The 10,069-nt window shown below is 38.5% G+C and overlaps 1 protein-coding gene across 1 annotated transcript; it reads left to right on the top strand.

The window, feature by feature from the left end:
• Positions 1-275: 275 nt before the first annotated feature.
• LOC113152428 (meprin A subunit beta-like) lies at positions 276-8,639 on the top strand. Its single transcript, XM_026345676.1, has 15 exons — positions 276-281; positions 369-396; positions 924-974; positions 1,051-1,094; positions 1,497-1,575; positions 1,673-1,790; positions 3,195-3,373; positions 4,871-5,089; positions 5,670-5,819; positions 6,584-6,799; positions 6,981-7,237; positions 7,367-7,577; positions 7,646-7,822; positions 7,932-8,141; positions 8,496-8,639. Exons 1-15 carry the CDS (start codon positions 276-278, stop codon positions 8,507-8,509), a joined length of 1,959 nt encoding a protein of 652 aa, XP_026201461.1. The 3' UTR covers positions 8,510-8,639.
• Positions 8,640-10,069: the final 1,430 nt, after the last annotated feature.

Genomic DNA, 10,069 nt, shown 5'->3' on the forward strand with positions numbered 1-10,069 from the left:
TTTAATATCAGATGTCAATCTTGTTTTAATTTTGTCATCATTTCACACCTAATGAACAACATCCAGTTGCAGTTTTTCACAGTTTCAGCTATATAGTGCAGAACAAACACTTATCTTCCACTGAGTGTGTGTCTGCAGCTGGAATCATGTTACACAGTTTTCTAGTTCTGCTCTTTGGTTTGGGATTGGTAAGTGCAACATATGCAGATATGAAGTAGATGCAAAATATTGTGTGCTAAAAAATCTGCACTGCCTTTTTGTTGTCTCTTATAGGAATGAAGGTAGAATATCAGTTCCTTTAGTTTTACTAATACATAAATAATTTCACCGTTTAATTTTGTTACTGTCCCTTCACATGTGCTTTATAGACAGCAGCCAGGCTAACAAGTGAAACAGGTGAGTAAGATAAGTGTTTGTTGTTACTCAGGTGTGTCTTATAAATTTTTTTTTTAACAATAATAACTCTAAATGACTTTTGTTTGCTTCAGCTTTGGGTCTTAAAAATGATAAAAGGTGTGGTCCTAACAAAACATTGACCGCATATCCATCTGTTGGTCTCAAATCCAGCCTGGTACATTTACAGAAATGTTTAATAATGTACACTGTCTCTCTACAAATCAATATGTCTTCAGCATTCAGCAAAAAAACAAAAAACAAACAAAATAATGATGTCTATATGAAGTACTTTGACTGAAAGGTTACCATGCAGAAACAGACACTTGGGGTTATTTGAAATCTTAGTATAAGTATCATTTTTGCATTTAAAGGTAATGCTTTAATATATGTATAACACATTTAGCATTGTTACTGTGGTACTGGAGATTATGAAATAACATAATTTCTCAAGTACTGATACAATCTGATTATTGTGTTATTTTAGTTTCTCTAATAAATCCCATTATTACTGATTGTTCTTTCTACAGAAATTGACGTTGATGAAGGTCGTGACTGGGACATTGTCGACATTAATGAAGGTCTGTAGATGCTTTATCTTCTTTCTTCTATGTGTCTAAGGATTTTTATCAACCAGTACAATTTTTCTTTTAAAAGGAGCTGGGCTGGACCTGCTGGAGGGAGATATCAAACTGGAAGAAGTATGTGCAGAGAGCAAAAACTGTTGATATCTGAATATTTGGGGGTTGTACTGTGTGCCTAAATATTTGCACACTTATACTTTTTCATTTACATAACGTTTTTTAATCATGTAAAAATCCAATTGACGTTAGAAACCTCCAGACCAACAAACACTGAATGCTTCCAATTCCCCAATTAGATTAGTTTAATACATAGTTTAATACAACAGCCAGTTTACAGCTGGTGATGTCTTCTGATATCACTATCTTTGAGAACATCTCATCTATCTGCTTGACAAGGCTAACAAATTAGAAAATACATGGATACAGTTATATAATTGACTTAATGTGAGCTAGTTCAAGTGTTCTGTTTCTCCTTTGTCCATCTCTTATTGTATCTGTTGCTCTCTTCATCCCCATCAGCCATTGACCAGAAACATTATCATAGGAGACAAGTATCGCTGGCCAACAACTGTTCCCTACTACTTGGAGGAGAGTCTGGGTAAGACACAGTGCTATGGAAACCCCCATTCTCAGGACTGATCATGTTATTAGGATGCTTCTTTATGTTCATTTGTCCTTTGCTTTGTTACATGTAGAAATGAATGCAAAGGGAGTGATACTGAAGGCGTTCGACCAGTACAGACTGAAGACCTGCATTGACTTCAAACCATGGAAAGGAGAGGAGAACTACATCTCTGTGTTTAACGGCAGCGGGTGAGCAGCATCCAGCAAATCTTTAAACACAAACTAATGTTATCATATAGATAACCAGCAAAATTATTGTGTGTAACATGAAAAAGGTCACATATGTATAATCATTAGCCTAGAGAATATTATCACCTAACTTTGCAGTGCAACACCTCCTGAAAATGTTATACAGCTAAGCTGCAATCAAAATCCAATCACAAGCTTTTTCAGAGAAAATTCAAATTATACCTTGATATTTAAGATATTGATTAATTGTTTGTTTGTTTGTTTTTTAATTATTGAATCCTGCAATAGGCTTCAACAGAAATTCAACTGCACTAGATAAAAATGGTGTTACTAAATTTAAGGAATTAATTCCATCATTTTTTACTGAATATTATATATTCACTGATGAATTTCTTTTACAAATTAAGTTCATAACATTTTAAGAAAAAAATATGAAATCCTCCCTGCAACTGGTATTGATGAATTTGGATGTACAGCTCTAGATTCACTTGTAAGACATTATTCTTACTATGACTGCTTCAGATCATGTTAGTAAGTGTCTTTAAATTTAGTAATTAAATTTAGTAATTTAAATAAGTAAATAATCTCTTAGACCCTACCCTGGCTAAACTGCTCAAAGATGCTTTACCTTCATCAGCATGTCCATATTAGATTAGATCTGTCTTTACTTCTTTAGTAACAGGCTATGTACCAGGGGCTTTTAAGATCACTGTAGTCAAACCTCTACTCAAAACTTGAGGGGATTTAGCCAATAATAGACCAATATCCAATCTGCCTTTTATCTCTAAAATCATTGAAAAAGTAGATTCAAAACAATTATGTGACCACCTGCACTGGAATAACCAGTATGAAGATTTCCAGTCTGAATTTAGAGTCATAGTACAGATCCCTCCCACCCACTACACAGTGTGCTGGCTGTACAGAGGAACACTTAGAGCGAGTCTTTTCACGTATATGTCTTCCTTAGGTAATATTATTAGGAGAGCACTCTATAAATTTCCATTGTGTTGAGTTATCTTTGATATCTTCTTTACCCCATACGTAAAAGAAATCGCTAGAACTTACTTCCATCTGAGGAATATTGCAAACATTAGGAGCATCCTGTCTTAAGGTGATGCTAAAAAGTAGTCCATGTATTTGTTACTTCTCATAACTCTTTAAAAAGTCTCCAGCCAATCTAAATACTGCACACAGAGCTCTGATTGGAATTAGCATGAGAGATCACATTTCTTCTACATTAACATTATCTACTTTAAGACTAGGATGTGGCTACAGACAGTAAAGGCTGCTGGACACCATGTTAGCAAAGCAATTAAAAGAGTCTTATCATGTGAATATCATCTTTTTGTCCAGGTCTTTGAAGACTGTGTAGACAGACTTAGATCTCACTCTTCCTCTCTGCAGATGTTTCTCCTCTGTAGGCAACCAGCGTGTGGGAAAACAGCAGCTGTCTATTGGTAGTAACTGTGATCGTCTAGGAACTGTTGAGCACGAATTCCTGCATGCTCTGGGCTTCTGGCACGAGCAGTCCAGAGCTGACCGCGATGATTATGTCGACATCATGTGGGATAAAATTAAACCTGGTAATACTGATGAGTAATACTTTGAATTACTGCTTTACACTCTGAGCTTCATTTTCCAGCAGACAAAATTCTGTCTTCTTACTTTCATAGACATTTAGCCACAGCAGCTAAACATTGCACTCTTTGACATCCTCCATCATTTGTTTCACAATCATCATTCTGACATATACTGTGCAGCTCGGTGAAGACAGATGTGCTTTGTAACATATTACTGCAATTTCATCTACATCTTTAATGAGCCTTAAATTTATAGCAGGGATCTATGAAGGAATTAAGGTAAGATTCCATTTTGTTTCTTCTATGGTTTTGTTATCAGTATGCTGCTGTCTTGGGTGGATTCACTTGACAATAGTATAGTATACAACTTCCGAAGCTGTCAAAGAAAGTATTCCAGCAGCTACTTTGTTTCTTCAGATAGGTCTCACACAATCTTGCCGCAAAATGAAGTTACCACTAATCACTTGTTGCCCAGAGGGAATCATATGCCTCGTCAGGATAGATTAGTATGTTGATTGAGAAGGTCTTGCACAAAATGCAGATAACCAACTCTCCCTTTAACAGATTGTCACATTGCCTCCTCCATGCATCACTGATAGTGTTAGGAAGGCAAATTTTTATGAGCTCTGTGTCTGAGCTTTGTACTGTTTGGTCTTTGTTTGGATCTAAACACTTCAAAAACCACAAGACTTGGTTCCTGTCATCTAAAGTTCACTGCGACCTTCTGACTTGCCAACCCTAGAAGCTTTCTCTCATGTTTTATTTAACAATGCAGCCAATTCAAAGGCAGTGAAGCATCTGTTTCTCAAGGACAGTTGTTAAGTACTTGTCTTGGACAGATGTGCACTTGGGCCAATGTATGTTCAGCCTTGATTGGATCCAGGTCTTCAGTCTCAGGAGACTATAGTGTACATCTTTTAAAGAAATCTAGATCTTCTATCTAGATCTAGATCTAGATCTTCAATCTATTTCTTGGTTATACTTTATAATAGCCTTCCTTTCTTGAAACAAGTACAAAGTAAAACTGTTTTTGTTTGGTCATTTTTAGTTCTAATCTACACTGACAATGTAAGGCCAGTCTTCTTATGGAGAATTAGTCAAATATAAAGTCAAACTATTGGTTTTCTGGACATTAACATAGTTTTTTTTACAGTACATTTGTGTGTAAAAAAAACTTTTTTTTTGCCAGTTATTACAAATTTATCGTGCACATTTTTATACACATACATACATTTCCTTTATTAGGGTATGGGATATTCAATATCTAAAACAATCCCATATATTTGAGAACGTTATCACCCTGAGTTGCATAAAAGTTGCATCTGTGATGTATTTTAGGAAAATAGCCCGGGTGTATACTCATGCAGTAAACTAATACATTAAGAAATCAGCTTTATTAGCTCCTTAGGCTGTTTATACACATTTTCTCTCACTATGAGACACAGATAATTGTTGCATCATCCATAGACTGAAATCCAGTAATTGCTATGCCTTTTTCAGATAAGAAGAACAACTTTAAGAAACATGATGACACAGTGTCCACTGCTCTGGGTGTTCCTTATGATTATGGCTCTGTGATGCACTATGGGAAGATGTACTTCAGCATTGGCTCTGAGCCCACCATTGTCACCAAGATCCCCCAATTCACGGATGTGATTGGTCAGAGGATGGGGTTCAGCGCCACTGACCTAACCAAACTCAACCGCCTCTACAACTGCAGTAAGTCATTTTGTACATCACGACTAATAATGGGTCAAGATACCATCATTGCACCAGAGGAAGGCCTCAGGCTACATGTCCTACAGATACTGTAATATGATACTGTGGAGCAGTAGTTATGATGGTGTGGTGACATCACAGAAAGAAGGTTTTGGGTTTGATCTGATTGTGGAGTTTGCTTGGCGTGGGTACTCTTGTTTTTTCTCTGTTCCAAAAACATGCAGGTCCATAAGATTCATAGGGATCTATTTGCAGAAATGGAAAATGGAATTCATAATTAAGTTTTCATTACACTGTAAATCACAAGGAAATAACTATAGTTGTGTTTTCTTTAGCTTAGAATGAGCCTTTTTTGTTCTACATAAGGAGTGGACGTTTTTTTTTACTACAGCTCTGTTCCTGTTTTCAGTGTCTGTGGTGATTTCATATCAGACTTTGCTAAACAAATTGAAAACCTCAATCATCTATGCAAAAGAAATGAAGCTTACGTAGCATTTTAGGCTTTTTACTGGTGAAGACAGCTGAACTCATTCAAATGAAACTAGAAATTTCACCTTAATGCAGCAGTTTCTCTCCACAGCCAGTTCTTCTACCTTTGTGGACAGCTGCGACTTTGAAGAGGACAATATCTGTGGGACGATTCAGGGTCCAGGGACAGCCAAGTGGGAACGGCGCAGTTCTGTGAGGGGAGGACCTAAAACAGACTTCACAAACATGGGACAGTGCCAAGGTGACAGTCCATCATCACAAATGTACATCAACTCAGCAGTATCACATGGGACCTGCGTCCTCGTACCTACAAACACATTACAGCCATGCCAATATTAAGCTCAACAGTGCCCCCTTTCGTGTTATAGTGCTCAATAAAACATTAAAGAACAGTGAAAAGGATATGAATTATGACCTCTTTGACTTTGGATAGCACATAGCACAAAGGTCTGCATGTTCTTCCTGTGACAGTCTAAAGACAGATTATGGTAACTGGTGGATTTAAATTACTCGAAAGAGTAAGAAGTTTTCTGCCACTCTGTGACTACCAACACAGTGGTCCACCTTGACTTCTAGTATAGTTGATCAATGGATGGACGGATAAATATTCTTTTATTTTCTAATACCTCTGACATCACAGTAGCCCTTAATGTATTTTTGGATGTTTCCCTCTTGATATTTCATGACAGCAGAACATGATTCTTCTTTGTCTGTTCTTCTATCCCACAGTCAACAACCCTGAAGTAGTATAAACCTTTATAAGGGCCCCCAATGCCTTAGTTTGTCATTGTATTTCATAATGAACACAGGACATGTTCTAAGTCTTAGCTGTACAACTTTCCAGGCAGAGTCAGTAGGTTCTTGAATGTGGAGACAGCTCACGTATCTAATGTTGCCAGAAAACCTGATGAGTATTTGAATTTCTGGGAGATAGTTATTCACCATCCAGAGGTGATCTTCACTCATCTTTCTTTGCTGTGCTATTTTGATATGTTCTGTACTCAGGAAAAGGCTACTTCATGCACTTCAGCACGTCCTCTGCTAAACCTGGTCACCAAGCGTTCCTGGAGAGTCGCTGGCTTTACCCCAACCCTGGAGTCCAGTGTCTGCAGTTCTTCCTCTATAGCACTGCTGCAGCTGATGATGTTCTTAATATCTGGGTGCGAGAGTACGACCAGGCCAACGCCGATGGCAAACTGAAGCTCTTCAAGAGCATTTCAGGTAACAAATGAAACACTGAATACAAAAAACACCTTAATTAAATGAAAAGCTAATTTTACTCAATCAAAGCTGCTGTGAGCAGCAACATGAATGTATTTAAAAGCTGCATGTAGACTGCACCACTTTGCACTGCGGCTCTCTCACTTGTCAAGTACAACTTGTGAATTCTATTTTATTACAGGAGGTGTCAAGGGCTCCTGGGAATTACATAACGTCGATCTAAATGTGACAAAGAAGGCCCGTGTGGTGTTTGAAGGTGTGAAGGGAAAGAGACCATCAAAAGGAGGCTTCTCTCTGGACGACATTAACCTGTCGTCCACAAAGTGCCCTCAGCACATCTGGCACATCCGCAACATCAAGGGCCAAATGGCCAAAACACCACCAGGAAAAAAACTTTTCAGCCCTCGCTTCCCGTCTCCTGCAGGTTACTCCTTCCAGGTAAAGACTTATTTTTATTTCTCTGTGCCAGAAACAGCCATTTTCTGTTTTGGATTATTGATTGGATAATTGTTGGAGTGAGACATGTGATGATGTCACCTTGACCTCATGCTGCTCTGTGCTCTGTAGGTAGGTGTGTACCTCAATGGAAAAAGCAGCAATCCAGATTACATGGCCCTCTACTTCTACCTGACCTCAGGGCCTAACGACAAGAAGCTCAAGTGGCCGTGTCCATGGCAGATGGCAACCATGGCTTTGATGGATCAACAGTCGGACATCAGACAGCAGATGAATATGCACCGAATGATCACCACCGACCCTAACAAGAAGTCCTCTGATGGTAAGAGAATCTTGACTCGAGTTTAGAGGTGGTCAATCAGAGAATGACTGTTCACCTGTTTCTCTCAGGTACTGAGTTCTTCTGGGATGATCCCAGAAAAGTGGGCTCCAAAGTGACTGCATCTGACGGCAGCGTTTATTATCGAGGCCCAGCCTCTGGAACCAACACCTTCATCACCCACAGCAGACTGAGAAGCAGAAACTTCATCAAAGGAGATGACGCCATCTTCCTCTTCAGTCTGGAAGGTACAGATACTAAACCATTAGATAGGACCAGGACATCATAGACAACTAGAACCTCTAACTCAGTTTCATTGTGTGTCTGAAAAGTCATGATTGATCATCTTGTCTTCAGATATATCCCACCTGCTGAAACCTCAGCCTCTGCCTGACTCTGCACTGCACGCTGATGCCAGTCTGTTCAAGGCTGCAGACCAAGGTGCTCCAGAGGAAGCTGTTATCAACCCCAAGATGTTGGGGCTGCTAAAGGCTGCAGACCAAGGTGCTCCACAGGAAACTGTTATTAACCCCAACATGGTGGGGCTGCTGAAGGCTGCAGACCAAGGTGCTCCACTGGAAGCTGTTATTAACCCCAACATGTTGATGCTGCTAAAGGCTGCAGACCAAAGTGCTCCACAGGAAGCTGTAATCAACCTCAACATGGTAGGGTTAATAACAGCATGTGTGGCAGCTGCAGTGTTGGTAGTTTCCATTGTTATGATAGGAAACATCTGCGGGAAGAAGAAGGGAAAAGGGGACTTGAGTGATGATGTGCTGATCATCAAGCACGTGCCTGGATCCTTGGAAGTGAGCATAAGTCAGACAGTGACAGTTTACTAAAGCACATCCTGAACTCATTTACAAACTGTCCTGTGATTCAGTGGAAGAAGATACTGAATGTGTGTGTCTTTGTTTTCAGGAGTACCCAACTAAAGGATCATTTTTCACCACTCCATGAGGTGTTGATCAAAGGAAGAATCTAAACCAAATGATCTCTACAACATGTATTCATCTCTTCTTCTGCTTCTTTAATCTATAATATGTAATAAACTTTCTGGCAGCATTTGTCTTTGTCATTTATTCCTATTATCACAAGTTCTCCATCAGTGATCAGAGTGCCAGCCTCGATATTTAAGTTTATTTTAAATGGGTCTAGAAATGTGGTCTTCACCTTTAAATGGCAGCAAAGTCTGAAGAAAAACAGGGATTAACAATTCTGTGGCTATTTTCTAACTATGTGGTACTTACTGTAGATGATACAGAAACAATCTTGGACTACCTGGTCCGCTGCGTCCTGCAGCTCCACCTGTTAATCGGTGTGAGACAGTGGAAAAAAAGGTTCGATTTTTTGTGATGTGACTGCATTGTTCTGCTGTGGTTCAGGTTTTAACAATAAGAAACATACTGTATGGTCAAGTGAAACTGGTTTTCCAAGTCAGTATCTGGTCTACATTTGTCTCAGTAAGTTTTGAGGAGCAACAAACCATAAATTGAGATAGAAAATAAATAAATAAATAAAACTACTGTAAGTCTAGATCAAGATGAATGAATTAAATGTAGACTTTCAGCTATAATTTAAGAGATTTTACAAAAATATAGCATTTACAATTAGGAGTTACCTCATTATCTGTCAGATAAAACAGTTATCAAGTGTTGATTTTGGAGCAGTCTCAGTTTGATGGTATGGTAATGTCATCTGCAATTAAAAAAAAAATGTTTGTGAGGAGGTTCTAATACAAACCCTAACTTGGTTGAAATGAGCACTACAATTGCACTGCACCACCTACTGCGTATAAACACACAGAGAAACAGACAGCACCTCTTCTCCCACATCGATTCAATCTGCTGCCATCAAAATTCAACAAGGAGGCGCAGACTAAAAAAATATAGACTGAAGACATTTGGAGAAGAGCTGTCATTGGACCTGCAGGTACATAGGGTCCTTAAACTGAGGAGTGGACCAAAATACCTGTGGACAGAAGTCTCATTGAGAGTTACAGAAATTGTTTAATTGCAGTGAGCAGCCTCAAAAGGTTGCGCAACAAAATAGTAAGTTATTTTTTAGAACATTTTTATTTATTATTACTTTTGTCATATTCCAGTGACCTTTATGGGTTTTTCCTTTCTTTAATGGAAGGATACCAACAATGTTGTCCACGTTTGTATATAATTTCTGTTTGAGATTTGTAATTGATTTAGATTACTATGTAGAGGTCTGTTTCCACTTGGACATGAGTTTGTCACGTTCTGTTGATCAATGTGGAAAAAGACTAATTACACTGGCCATAATTCAGTGTTGGTAAAAAGTACAGTGTAAAAACCTTCTACACACACTGTACAGTACATTCATTTTTATTTTTTTGGTGCTTCTCTTCGTAATATACATTATTAGATTGAAGAAGAGCGTTTGGGGTCCAGCTCTAATGTAAATCTGTTTTCCTGTTGAATATTACATCCATCTTTCATATATGGGAAAACACCAGACAAAGTCAA

Source organism: Anabas testudineus, chromosome 4 (genome assembly GCF_900324465.2).
Source record: "Anabas testudineus chromosome 4, fAnaTes1.2, whole genome shotgun sequence".
Lineage (NCBI taxonomy): Eukaryota > Metazoa > Chordata > Actinopteri > Anabantiformes > Anabantidae > Anabas > Anabas testudineus.